We start from the raw sequence: 13522 nt of genomic DNA, 5'->3' as shown, positions 1-13522 counted from the left end.
TTCCCCCTCCCACAGACCCCCACCTCCTACGCACGCTAACCCCTGAGACCCTGTGCCACGTGGGAGTGCCGTCCCGACTGGAGCACCCGCCCCCGCCTCCAGCCCACCTGCCAGGCCCCCCACCACCCCCGCCGCCCCCACCTCACTACCCTGTCCTGCAGCGGGACCTGTACATGAAGGCCGAGCCCCCAGTCCCCACCTATGGTGCCATGGGGCAGGGGCTGGCACCTGCCGATCTCCACCACACCCAGCAGTCCCAGATGCTGCACCAGCTGCTGCAGCACCATGGAGCTGAGTAAGACTTGGGCAGCTGCCTCACCAGGGCAGGGTGTGGGGCACCAGGGCAGCATAAGGAGGACAGAGACGGGAGCAGGGACGTGGATGCACCCAGGGAGGGTGGAAGGCTCTACAGGGAAGCTGAGGGTCGACATGCTCACATCTCTGTGCCCAGCAGCACATTAGGGGATTTATAGCCATGGCTAATTGCTCACAACTACCTGTTCGGTGGGCGTTGCCACCCCCCTTGCACAGACAGATAAACTGAGGCTTTGAGAGGGGGCAAGTGACTTGCCCAGGTCATGAAACTAGGCAGGGGCAGAGTCAGGGTTTGAACCTGGGTTTGTAGGCCACGAGGTCTGTGCTGTGGCCCGGGCCCCAGTGATTTGTCCAACCGTCTACAGAGTCCTCAGCTTTCTGAGAAGGTTCTAGTCCTGGGCCCAGGAACCCCACTTGGACTTCAACGTGCACAATTGTCTTTTTATATGTTTTACACATTGAGATTTCATGAAGGATTTAATTTAACAAAAGATTCCCCAGCCAAAACTTTGTGTAAGCCAGAAGGTGAAGGGGTGCTGTGCGGCCCCCCAGCTTTTCCCCACCAGGAAACTTCCCGACGCCCTTTGACACAGAGCCTCTGTGGCTTCTTTCTGACTGAGGAGGCTGCTCTCCGTAGAGCCCCACCATAGAGAACTGAGAGAGTGATACAAGGCCAAGACCAGTTCCGTCCACAGACAGCTGCTGAACTCTCCCTGAGTGCCAAGCCCTGTGCTGGGCATGATGGGGACAAACAGACAAGGCAGGCGAGGCCCCTGCCCTCCTGGATTCCACAGTCAGGGGATAGGGAAGAGTGACAGAAACAGAAAATGACAACACAGAGTGACAGGGAGCACGGCGGGGGTCTGTCTAAGCCCCCCAAGAGCATCAAGGAGGCACAGCCCAGGGGCTTCCTGCAGGAGGTGTCCTCTGGGCTGGAAACAGGGTAGAGACGGGAGAGGTGGTACTGCCCAGTGGGAGGGGGCTCAGGGTGGTTCATGGGGAGCCAGCTCCCCTGACTCACACCTCTGTCCCACCCAGGCTCCCTACACACCCCTCTAAGAAGAGGAAGCACTCCGAATCACCCCCCAACACCCTCAATGCCCAGATGCTAAATGGAATGATCAAACAGGAGCCTGGGACCATGACAGCCCTGCCCCCGCACCCTGCTCGGGCCCCATCCCCACCCTGGCCTCCTCAGGGGCCCCTCTCCCCCGGTCCTGGCTCATTGCCTCTCAGCATTGCCCGGGTCCAGACGCCACCTTGGCACCCACCAGGCGCACCCTCACCAGGTACATGGCTGGCCAGATCAACCGACCCTTCAAGTTGGGGAGTGGGTGCCACAGCCAAGGGGCTAGGTGGCCCAGGATGGGGCCCACAGTGTTCCCTCCCTCCAGGTCTCCTGCAGGACAGTGACAGCCTCAGTGGTTCCTACCTGGACCCCAACTACCAGTCCATCAAGTGGCAACCACACCAGCAGAACAAGTGGGCAACACTCTATGACGCGAACTACAAGGAGCTGTGAGTGATGGGTGCCACCCCAACTCCTCTGGGACACCTCACTTGGGCAGCTGGACCCCAGCCCTGGCATCATGGTCCTAGAACAGGGCCTGGGCAGAAAATACACTGGGTATAATATGGTCCCATTTTACAGACAAGGAAACAGGTTTTTAGTTCCTGATTCCTAGGCCAGATGGAGGCAGTCTTAAAAAAGGTGGTGTCTACTGGGGAGGGGCTAGTGGAAGCCAGGTCAGGGAGAAGTGGGTGATGGGTGTTTTCTGGCTCCGCCTTCCCCTCCTCCTCTACCACCTCCTTCTGCATTCCAGGAAGGTAGCAGGAAGCTGAGCTTCCAGCAGCCCCCTCCTTGGAGGGAGGAGGAGGGAGTAGGGAGGGCTGCACCAGAGGCTGCCCAGGCGCTCCTAGCTCTCCTTCAACACCCACAGGGGTTCATCTATGGGTGGCTGGGGACTGCTCCTCACTCTGCCAGAAGGCCAGTGGGCAGCAAGAGGGTGACTCCCCTCAGCTCACTTTGGACATTGGTGGGCATGGGCTGAGTGGCTGAAACTTGGATCCTCCTAGAATTGGGCACCCCAGGCTGTGTGGGATTCTTGGTCAGAAGGCCCTAGGGCTGGGCTGGGGAGCTCCAGTTGCCTAGTGGCTGAAGGTTCTATAGGGTCGTGCTGGGGGTGGGGGAGGGGGACGGGTCTCTGGGGATTGAGTCCCTGTGGCCTGGACAGGAACCCCCTAGTCTTATCCCCAACCACCTTGGGCAGGCCCTGCCACCTCAGACCAGGAAGCTCAGGGCTGAGGCCCTTGGCATGGCTCAGGCACTTTCTGGGTGGGGGCTCTGCTTGCTCAGGCAGGTGAGTGGAGTCTCAGTCTTTGTAGGTGGCAGCCAGGCCCAAAGGCCTCTTCCCACAGGTTTCGAAGTAGTCTTCCCTGCCCAGACTCCTGGCACTAGGCATTTCTGTTACCATCGGGGGCACTGCTTGTGCCCAGGGACTTGGGTGAGGTGGGCAAGCCATAGGCCAACAATTGCCCCCTCTCTTGCCACCTGGAGGTTCCCCCAAGGGGGACTTGGTATACTGTCCCCAGCAGCAGATGGGCAAACTGAGGCTGAGTTGGAGAGTAGTCCAGGCCACCCAGAAGTGCCCGTCTCACTAACCGTGTAGGCAGAGGGCTTCAGGATGGAGGTGTTTGGGGGGCTGAGCAAGCTAGTGGCCAGGGGCTGAGCCTTAGGCAGAGCCGGCGCCTGGTTCCACCGTTTCCATGGCAACCAACTGTCAGGAGTACTGAGGTTCCCCAGGCGCAACCCCTCACCACATCTCCTGTGAGGGAGGGGGCTTCAGGCAGGATTCTGGGAAGGAGCCAAGTGGGGTGAGGGATTCATCAAGCCCCTTCTTCAGGGGCTCCCTTCCGGGCTGGTGGGCCACACGGCCTTCCCTGCCTACCCCCTCACCAGGTCAGGGTGTTAGTCCCAGGCCTGTAGGGGAAAGAATATTACCTGAGAAGGAATTGGCCCACCTGAGCTTGACTCTTCTTGGAGACTCAGTTTCTACTTCTGAGAAGTGGAGGCAGCTCCGTGAGTGGTTTGAGGATCCTGGGGTACAGGAGGGGAAGTTGCTTTGGAATGCAGGCAGGTGGCAGGGGCTGACATTCCAAGCCTAGCTTGGGGAGCCTCGGGTGAGTGCCTTCCATGTTCCCCAGGCCCATGCTCACCTACCGTGTGGATGCTGACAAAGGCTTCAACTTTTCGGTGGGTGATGACGCCTTTGTGTGCCAGAAGAAGAACCACTTCCAGGTGACAGTGTACATTGGCATGCTGGGAGAGCCCAAGTACGTCAAGACGCCTGAAGGCCTCAAGCCCCTAGACTGCTTCTACCTGAAGCTGCATGGAGTGAAGGCAGGTCTGGGGACTCAGCAGGGAGGGCAGGGCAGGAGGACCAGGAAGGCTTGGGGTGTCGAACGGCCCCAAGGGGAAGTGAGTGTGTGTGTGAGAAACACCCCCCCCGCCAGTCACTAAACCCAACCGTGCTTCCTAGTGGTGCCCCTTCTTGCCTTTTCCCCTGCCCCTCGCTCCTCCACAGTCTCTCCCATGTGGTCTTTTCCTTCCACCTGCCCTCAGCCTTCTCATTCACACTTCCTGTTTTGGTCTCTGCCCTGTGATCCCCAAGTCTACGTCCCCAGCCAGCACCCTTCTCCTAACCCCTGTTTTGGCTGTCTCCTGGACCTCTTGACTAGGCTGCCACGGGCCTCTCAGCCCAGTGTCCCCAAACTGAATTCCCCTTGAACTTGGCCCATCCCCCTGGGCTCCCCTCTCAGGGAATGGGGCTCTGGGGCCCCGGTCACCCGGGCCAGAAATCTGTGGCCTCTTGCCCTCACCTCATCTTGCACCTGGCTTTGCTGTTTGTCCCCCAGAACATTACGTGATACCCCCTTTTTTCTTTCCTCTCTCCCCTCCTTGTCTGAGTGACCACAGCAGCTTCTACTCTGGCTCCCTACTTATTCTCCACCTGAGACATGGGTGGCCAAGACACTCCAGGCTCCCCAGGGCTCCCGGCAAAGCCCCGACGTCTAAGCTTAGTGCATAAGAGCCTGAGTGATCTAGCCCTTCACTCCAGCCTGGCCGTTTGCTGGGTCCTGAACCCATCCTCTGGATTCACACCTCTCTGCCTTCCCTCAGGAGACCCTGGGTGGTGCAAATAGCTAAGCGCTTGGCTACTACTAACTGAAAGGTTGGTGGTTTGAGTCCACCCAGAGGCGCCTCAGAAGAAAGGGCTAGCGATCTCCTTCCAAAAGATGACAGCCATTGAAAACCCTGTAGAGCACAGTTCTACTCAGACTCCACGGCTACTGGTGGTTTTTTTTGGGGGTTTCCCTAATTTGGGGAAAAAAAAAAATTTTTTTTCTCATGTGGCTTCCTCTTGCTCGAACGCCCTCCTAGCATCCCATTCAGCCTCCCCCTCCTGGCTGGCTCCTCCACCTTCACTGTTCATGCTGGTGCCCTCCTTAGGAAACCTTCCCTGAGGTCCAGCCCCTGGGATCCCCATGGCCTAGCCACAGTGTGGTTGATTTTGTTTCCCTGGGACAGGGAGGGGGTCTGTCTCCTTCAGGGTTGTGAGCTGGGCCTGGCTTGGCTCAGCCAGTGCTCCTGGAGGGGTTGAGGGGATGTGGGTATGGGAGAGGGTCTGGAGGGTACGTGGGCTTGGGTGTGGGTGGGTGTGGGTCGAGGCTGGTTTGGGTGTGTCAGAGGTGGGAAAGTGGCGTCAGGATGGGGCTTTGAGGGCAACTGAGGGGGGTGTGTGTGTGTATGCGGGCAGAGGTGGGACTGTGGTGTGGGGTGTGGATGTGAGGGGCAGGGGCTGTGAGGGGGACTGAGGGTGTGTGTGTGTACGCAGAGTTGGGGGTGTGGTGTGGGGTGTGGATGTGAGGGGGCAGGGGTGGTGAGGGGGACTGAGGGTGTGTGTGTGTACACGGAGTTGGGGGCATGATGTCGGGTGTGGATGTGAGGCGGCAAGGGCTTGAGGGTGACTGAGGGTGTGTAGCAGAGGTGGGGGAGTGGTGTGGGGTGTGGATGTGAGGGGGCAGGGGCTGTGAGGCCGACTGAGGGTGTGTGTGTACGCAGAGGTGGGGGTGTGGTGTGGGGTGTGGATGTGAGGGGACAGGGGTGGTGAGGGCGACTGAGGGTGTGTGTGAGTACACAGAGTTGGGGGCGTGGTGTGGGGTGTGGATGTGAGGGGGCAGGGGCTTGAGGGTGACTGAGGTGGGAGAGTGGTGTGGGGTGTGGATGTGAGGGGGCAGGGGCTGTGAGGGCGACTGAGGGTGTGTGTGTGCGCAGAGGTGGGGGTGTGGTGTGGGGTGTGGATGTAAGGGGGCAGGGGCTTTGAGGGTGACTGAGGGTGTGTACACAGAGGTGGGGGAGTGGTGTGGGGTGTGGATGTGAGGGGGCAGGGGCTGTGAGGAGGACTCAAGGTGTGTGTGTATGCAGAGGTAGGGGAGGGGGCGTAGGGCGTGGATATGAGGGGGCAGGGGCTATGAGGGTGACTGAGGGTGGATGTGTATGCAGAGGTGGGGGAGTGGTGTAGTGGGGGGGTGGGCACTGTGAGGGTGTGTGTGTACTCAGGTGGGGGTGTGGTGTGGGGTGTGGATATGAGGGTGTGTATGGGTATGTGCACATGCAGAAGTGGGGGAGTGGTACAGCAGGAGAGGTATGGGGTTGTGTATAGCCATGTAGAAGTGTGGAGAAGTTATATGGGTGTAGTGTGAAGAGGGTGACTCTCCAGGTCTGTGTGAGCATCTGCGTGGAGGTGAGGGGAGTGGTGTGGGTGTGGGTGTGTGTGTAGGGTCTGTAGGGGTGTGTCCCTGTGCATAAGGCACCTGAGTTTGTGGGGAAGTAAGGTTGGGGAGAGGGAGGTGCCACTCTTCCTCACAGCTGGAGCAGGCCTGGGCTCAGAGGGTGCGGGTGGGCTGACTAGGTGGGGAGCCCTGTCCCTGAGGTGCCACTGGACTACCCTCCCCCTCAGCTGGAGGCGCTGAATCAGTCCATCAACATTGAGCAGTCACAGTCTGACCGAAGCAAGCGGCCCTTCAACCCCGTCACGTGAGTGTCTGCCCAGGTGCGGGTTGGTACCCAGCAGGGCTGACCCGGGGACTGGGATGGGAGCTGAGGGTGGCCTATGAGGGGCCCACGGCATTCACCTCCCACAAACACCTGGCCTGGGTGCCCTGCTCCGGCCTGGCCCTCTGCCCCCTCCTCTCTGCCCCCTGAGTACTCTGTTCTTCCCCTGCAGGGTCACTTTGCCCCCTGAGCAGGTCACCAAGGTGACTGTGGGGCGGCTACACTTCAGCGAGACCACTGCCAACAACATGCGCAAGAAGGGCAAGCCCAACCCTGACCAGAGGTGAGCAGGCTGGACCCCCTCCCTCCCCCAAGAGCCCCCTCATTTCTGGGGAAGTAGAGCAGGAAGACCCTACCCCATTGCAGAGTCCCACAGACTGACCCACTTTACAGATGAGAGGCCTGAGACTCAGAGCCTTTGATGGGAAGAGCAGAGCTTGGCTTCTGGATTAAGACAGCTGTCTGACTTCCTAGCTGCGGGCCCTGAGGCATGTCTGCCCCCTAGTGGAGGCTCAGGACCCTCCTCTGTAGGATGAGGTGTCCATGCTCACTTCGTGGGGGCGCTGGGAATCTGCTGAGATGAGCCAGTGGACAGCTTTGTGCGCATTCTGGACCAGGAGGGGTGGCCAGGGGTCAGGAGGAGGTAGGGCAGGGCGCTGGTGCCTCTAAGACCCCGGTGTGCCCTAGGTACTTCATGCTGGTGGTGGCCCTCCAGGCCCATGCACAGAACCAGAACTACACACTGGCCGCCCAGATTTCAGAGAGAATCATCGTTCGGGTAAGGGTCACCTCCTTCCAGCTGTCCCCAGGACTGGAGGTAACAGCTCTCAGGAGAAATACTGGGGTACTGTGGAGCCAGGAGCCAGAGTGCTGATCCTGCTGGGCACTGGCTGTGTGTCCTTGGGCAAGGCTCCCACCCTCTCTGGACCGCACTGTCTCCACAGTGAAACATGGGGGTGGAGCAGGCCTGGAAGCCTGCTGGAATCCCACCACACTGCCACACTGGGAGGGGTACATTAAGCTGGGGTCTGGTGGGGTGAGGAGCCTTGGCTGGACTGAGAGGGTTGGCTGCGGGATTTCTCCCTATCCCAGGGCGCTGCAGAGACCACCCCCCCTCCCCAACTACTCCTGAGACTGACTCTACTCCAACTTGCCGTAGGCCTCCAATCCGGGCCAGTTTGAAAGCGACAGCGACGTGTTGTGGCAGCGGGCGCAGGTGCCCGACACTGTCTTCCACCATGGCCGCGTAGGCATCAACACAGACCGGCCAGATGAGGCGCTGGTCGTGCACGGGAACGTCAAGGTCATGGGCTCTCTCATGCATCCCTCGGACCTGCGGGCCAAGGAGCAAGTGCAGGAGGTGAGGGGCGGGGCTGTCAACGGAGGCGAGGCTGTCGGAGGGGACGGGGCTGTCGGTGAGGGGTGTGGCTGTCGGCAGGGGCGGGACTGTCGGCGAGGGGTGGGGCTGTCGACGGGGGCGAGGCTATCGGAGGGGACGGGGCTGTCGGTGAGGGGTGTGGCTGTCGGCAGGGGCGGGGCTGTCGACGGGGGCGGGGCTGTCGGTGAGGGGTGAGGCTGTCGGCAGGGGCGGGACTGTCGGCGAGGGGTGGGGCTGTCGGCGGGGGCGGGGCTGCGACGGGGCAGGGCTGTCGGCGAGGGGCGGGGCTGTCAACGGGGCGAGGCTGTCGGAGGGGACGGGGCTGTCGGTGAGGGGTGTGGCTGTCGGCAGGGGCGGGGCTGTCGGAGAGGGGTGGGGCTGTCAGCGGGGGCGGGGCTGCCGGTGAGGGGTGGGGCTGTCGGCGGGGGCGGGGCTGCCGGTGAGGGGTGGGGCTGTCGACGGGGGCGGGGCTGTCGGAGAGGGGTGGGGCTGTGGGGGATTGGACTTCGAGCGAGAAGGGGCTGATGGCAGGGGTGGGCCACTGGGGGCGGGGTTTGTGGGCGTGGCTCTTGGGGAGGAGGTGGGCCAGATGGAAGGGCGGGATTTCTGGGGAACCCGGAGGAGGCGGCTGACCCTGAATCTCTGGACTCCCGGGTGCCCGGAGGCAGCATCTCCCCTCCCCTGCAGCCTCCGGACTGCTGCCCTCTTGGGCTCCGAGCTCTCACCTGGATAGGCGCTGGAGGGAGGGGGTTCAATGTGTTGGCTCCCGGCAGGTGGACACCACGGAGCAGTTGAAAAGGATCTCGCGTATGCGGCTGGTGCACTACAGATACAAGCCCGAGTTCGCCGCCAGCGCCGGCATCGAGGCCACGGCGCCAGAGACCGGTAGGGCTGGGCGGGCGCGGACTTGAGCTGGGGTCCAGGAACCCTGCCCCTCAGCCTTCAGACACCGGCCCCTTCCCCTGTCCTTTGGGAATCCTGTCCCCGTTCTCTGGAAACCGTACTCCCAGGAACCCTACCCCTGGACTCCTGGAACTCCGCCCCGGGAATCTGACCCTCTAGATGCCCCGCCCCTCGAACCCTGGAAAATCGCTCCTTCCCTGGACCCGGGAACCCAGCCTCCTAACCACCGAAACTCTGTCTCCTTCCCCTGGGATCCTTAGTCCCAGGAGTCCGGCCCTCCCCAGCCCACAGCTTGACCCCTGGAACCGAGACCCTGTGAAAACTTGTCCCTTGGTAGCTCCCTGCTCCAGGGCTCCTTGGAACCCAAATCGCTAGTCCCTAGAACTTTGTCCTCTCCAGTGCCCCGTTGCCTCGTTCGTTAAAGTGCTGTGTCCCTCATTCCCCCCCGACACACACTTGGCTTGGTTCTCCCCAGGCGTCATTGCCCAGGAGGTGAAAGAGATACTTCCCGAGGCTGTGAAGGACACTGGAGATGTGGTCTTTGCCAACGGGAAAACCATTGAGAACTTCCTGGTGGTGAACAAGGTCTGCGGGTCTGGTGGATGGAGAGGCCCAGGGCGGAGAGGAGGACCAGCTGGGGGCATCATCTCTTCCACAGAGATGGGTGTGGGCAGTGCAGAGGGCAGGAGCAGCCTGAATCTTCTCTCCTGCTGCCTCCAGATCTTCCCCCCACCAGGCCCTCAGGGAAGGGAATGAGCCGTCAAGTGGAGGTGGGGGGACTTGGCTACTCCGTGATTGTATAATGAAGGACAAGAGGAACCTGGCCAAGGGTCACTTTCCTCCCCAGTAAAATGAGAGTAATAGTAATCTCTATTCCATTGTCGGAAACCCTGGTGGCGTAGTGGTTAAGTGCTATGGCTGCTAACCAAGAGGTCGGAAGTTCATATCCACTGGGCGCTCCTTGGAAACTCTATGGGGCAGTTCTACTCTGTCCTGTAGAGTCGCTGTGAGTTGGAATCGACTCGACGGCAGTGGGTTCGGTTTTGGTTTTGTCTTCCATTCTCATACGGTTGTTGCGTGGCTTAAACATGTGGTTTATTGTGAGGAGTCCCTGGGTGGGTAAATGGTTAACGCACTCGGCTGCTAACCAAAAGGTTGGAGGTTTGGATCCATCCAGTGGCACCTAGGAAGAAAGGCCTGACGTTCTTCTTCTGAAGAATCAGCCACTGCAAAGTCTGTGGACCGCAGTTCTTGTCTCACATACACGAGGTCGGCATGAGTCGCAGTCGACTCAGTGGCAACTCTTTTTCGTTGTTGTTGTGAGGACGTTTGTATACCTGGCTTGACACCAGACGTGTGGTGAGCATGTAGTGTGTTTTTGCCTTGGCTGAGTAGTAAAGTGCTGAAGTCTGAGACGCTGTGTTAGTCGAGGGGAGAGGTCACAGGCCTGGAGCCTCCTGGCTTGGACAGAGGGTCCTGACTGGGAGTGGGAAGAGCTGTTCAGGCAGAGGGGATAGTCTTGCACAGGGGCAGGTGTGGGGGTGCCGTTTGGAGGCAGGCACAGGGAGCCATAGGAGCTGAGGCCAGACTGGAGCAGGGAGACTGAGTTGGGTAGGGAGATTTTGAGGCTGTCACAAAGGTTGTGGGCAGCAGGGCTCCCCTCCTTCTTCCTGCTGGTGTTACAGCCTTCGCTGCCAGGGCTGGCTGCGCCCTGAACCCTGGTCCTCGCCCTCGGCAGGAGCGCATCTTCATGGAGAATGTGGGTGCCGTGAAGGAGCTATGCAAGCTGACAGACAACCTGGAGACACGCATTGACGAGCTGGAGCGCTGGAGCCACAAGTTGGCCAAGCTGCGACGGCTTGACAGCGTCAAGTCTTCTGGCAGCTCGGGTGCCTTCAGGTGGGGGCATGGGGGATGGGGTGGGGGAGGAAAAGATCCCCTTGCCAGCGTACCCCTGACCCTGGGCCTCTCACCACAGCCACGCTGGGAGCCAGTTCAGCCGGGCAGGCAGTGTCCCCCATAAGAAGAGGGCCCCCAAGGTGGCCAGCAAGGTGAGTGGCCAGGTTGGACTGGCAGCTTCTTCTTCCCACATGGCCCCCCTTCCAGCTTGGCCCTCCCCAGCCTCACTGACTCCAGCTGCTCGCTTTCCCCTCTGGGCCCTGTAGCCTTCCCAGCCCATTTCTCCTTCCTCTCCCCCTGCCCCTCTGGGCAAATGGGTGGACCACAGCTCCCCCACCTCCAGAGACCATGGGCGCCGTAAGTTTGGGCCAGACTGATAACCTCTTCTGCTTCTTCCCCTTTGCTTCTCTGGCCTCAGTCGTCGTCCGTGGCCCCAGACCAGGCCTGCATCAGCCAGCGCTTCCTGCAGGGCACCATCATCGCCCTGGTGGTGGTCATGGCCTTCAGGTGACTTACCCCAGGCTCTGGGGGGTGGCTGGCTGGGGAAGTCTAGGAGCCCAGTGGCGTCAGGCCTGGGGAAGAAGGTGTGGCCTGGGAGATAAGTGGCTGAGGTCTCAGGGAAGGAGGCAGGCTGTCTCGTTATGTCTCTCCCCAGGAATGGAGAGACCCATATGCAGGTACCACCTGGGCACCCAGCCCCTGGGGCCAAGGCCCTGCCCTAGAGAGGGGACAGTGGATGGTGACCCCAGCTCTCACACTGACCCTTTTCTGCGGCCCACAGCGTGGTGTCCATGTCCACACTGTATGTGCTGAGCCTGCGCACCGAGGAGGACCTGGTAGACACCGATGGGTATGTCCCAGGAGGCCGGCCTGCTGGCTAAGCTGCCAGGGCCAGGCAGGGCTTTGGTGGCAGTGCAGGGTCAGAGGAGCCATGGGTCAGAGGAGTCATGCAGTCTCTCTCCTCTGAAGGGAGCTCAACCTCAGCCTCTTAGCCTACTGTGGGAGGGTCTCCCCTAGAGGGTAGACAGCCATTTCCAGGTCCCTGCTGAAGCTGATGTTTCTTTCTGGCCTACTCAGTGCTGGGCCTCTGAGAGTCGGGGGATCTGAGGGGCCCCAGGTCGGAACGGGCTGGGGGAGCAGGGCCAGGGCAGGACCTCGGGGCTCTGTCTGCCCACTGTCCCCAGCTCTTATTATGTCTTTTTTCTCCTCCCTGTCACCTGTCTTCCCCTTTTGGTCTTTACTGCACCTTAGCCCTTTTGCCGTGTCCACTTCCTGTCTCCTGGCTCTGCTCCGGCCCCAGCACCCTGGGGGGAGTGAGGCCATGTGCCCATGGTACGTGTCTGGACCAAGTGCCCCCTCCTGCTTCTGGCTCCTGCTGTCCATCTTCCTGTCTCCTTTCTACCTTCCCTGTCCACGCCCTCCTGTTCCTCCTGCTTCTCTGGGACTGTCGGGCTCACACCGCCACCTGCCGCCTGCCCCCTGGGCTCTGCTAGCTCCTCTGAGCTCAGCCCACCCTTCCCCAGCAGGTCCAGCCAGAGCTTTGGGACCACGCAGCTTCGACAGGCCCCTGTGACCGTGGGGCTGCCTGGCACACGGTCCTCTTTGCTGCCGGGTGCGTGCCAGGGGCAGGTCTGCAGGTGGAAGCAGGGAAGGGATGCGGGGAGTGACTGTGTTCTGGGTCGGGGGCTCTGCTGCCCCTTCCAGCTCACACAACCTCTGTCTTTCTTAGTTACCACTGGCCTGCCCAGCTCAGCCCCAGCTCCGGCCATCCGTGCCTTGGACCTGTGCTCTAGCCACCCCTGCCCGGTTGTCTGCTGCTCCTCACTCAGCCCCAGCCTGGCCACTAACCCCAGTGTTGGCTCCACCTTCAGCCCCAGCCGTGGTCTCAGCTCCAGTCCCGCCACCAACCGCTCAGGTATGGCTATCGTGGGGCCAGGGCATGGCTTGAGGGGCTTACTTGAATCCAGAGAAAGACCTAGAAGATCCATTAGAGTGAGGCTGTGGAGGCAGATTGGGGACATCCTCCAGAAAGGATCAGAAGACAGATGGGGGTCCATCAGGGCCCTAGAGATAGCCAGGTGGGAGGCAGCCACCTGCCCTCTTCTTAGCCTATCCCTGGTTTCTGTCCACAGGCCCCAGTCAGATGGCCCTGCTGCCGGTTTCCAACATCAGAGCCAAGTCCTGGGGCCTTTCAGCCAATGGCATTGGCCACTCCAAGCATCCCAAGAGCCTGGAGCCTGTGGCCAGCCCTGTAGTCCCCTTTCCTGGGGGGCAGAGCAAAGCCAAGAATAGCCCCAACCTTGGTCTCCACGGCCGGGCCCGCCGAGGCGCTCTGCAGCCCAGCCTGGGCCCTGCCCGGTCCACCCAGACTCAGGGTCAGCCAGGTACTTGCCCCATCCCCTGTCGCCTCTCACCCTAGCCCAGCAAGGCCCTCTGGCTAGGCCATCTGGGCCCAGTCACCTGAGTGCCAGTCATCAGTCAATAGACATTTGTTGAGCAGGTACTAAGTACCAGGAATCAGGCCAGGGGCCTTATCTAGATTGTCTCATTGAATCGTCACCACAAGCCTGCAAGGAAGGAATTCCAGGCTCAGTGTTCAGAGGAGGAAGCAGACTTAGACAGGTGAAGGGACCTGCCCAGGGGCAGGCAGCCCGTCAGCAGCAGATCTGGGATTCAATCCAAGGTCTGCCTGACTTCAAAGCCTGGCTCCCATGCCAGCATGGGAGGAGGGTGCTGTACCGGGTCCCCCAACTTTTCCCCAGGCCTAAAATCTTTGGTTTTAACAAAGCTAGAGAATCCGTTACCACTGGGATTTTCAAAGTGGGTTCCTCTGAGGTTCCCTTGGGGGCTGCCATGGGAATTGAAGGGGAGACTGGGAGTCTTTCGGCTTCTACCGGGCAGCTCTGCTCTAA

General features: G+C 60.7%; 1 protein-coding gene across 3 annotated transcripts in view; it reads left to right on the top strand.

The window, feature by feature from the left end:
• Nucleotides 1-13522, top strand: part of MYRF (myelin regulatory factor) — a 38247-nt gene that overhangs the window by 18030 nt on the left and 6695 nt on the right. Inside the window, exons 5-22 of one of the 3 annotated variants that reach the window (XM_064287940.1) lie at nt 16-295; nt 1354-1604; nt 1710-1833; nt 3520-3715; nt 6336-6412; nt 6603-6713; nt 7118-7208; nt 7590-7790; nt 8582-8693; nt 9187-9296; nt 10450-10610; nt 10690-10762; nt 11029-11117; nt 11392-11460; nt 11862-11942; nt 12134-12222; nt 12340-12525; nt 12743-12994. In XM_064287940.1, the coding sequence (XP_064144010.1) occupies nt 16-295; nt 1354-1604; nt 1710-1833; nt 3520-3715; nt 6336-6412; nt 6603-6713; nt 7118-7208; nt 7590-7790; nt 8582-8693; nt 9187-9296; nt 10450-10610; nt 10690-10762; nt 11029-11117; nt 11392-11460; nt 11862-11942; nt 12134-12222; nt 12340-12525; nt 12743-12994 (2553 nt within the window). The remainder of the gene's footprint in view (nt 1-15; nt 296-1353; nt 1605-1709; nt 1834-3519; nt 3716-6335; nt 6413-6602; nt 6714-7117; nt 7209-7589; nt 7791-8581; nt 8694-9186; nt 9297-10449; nt 10611-10689; nt 10763-11028; nt 11118-11391; nt 11461-11861; nt 11943-12133; nt 12223-12339; nt 12526-12742; nt 12995-13522) is intronic. The other 2 variants (XM_064287939.1, XM_064287938.1) reach the window with 2 other exon arrangements.

This window comes from Loxodonta africana, chromosome 7 (assembly GCF_030014295.1).
Source record: "Loxodonta africana isolate mLoxAfr1 chromosome 7, mLoxAfr1.hap2, whole genome shotgun sequence".
Taxonomy (NCBI): domain Eukaryota; kingdom Metazoa; phylum Chordata; class Mammalia; order Proboscidea; family Elephantidae; genus Loxodonta; species Loxodonta africana.
Note: the sequence above shows the minus strand (reverse complement) of the source record. Positions and strands in the feature narration are given on the sequence as shown.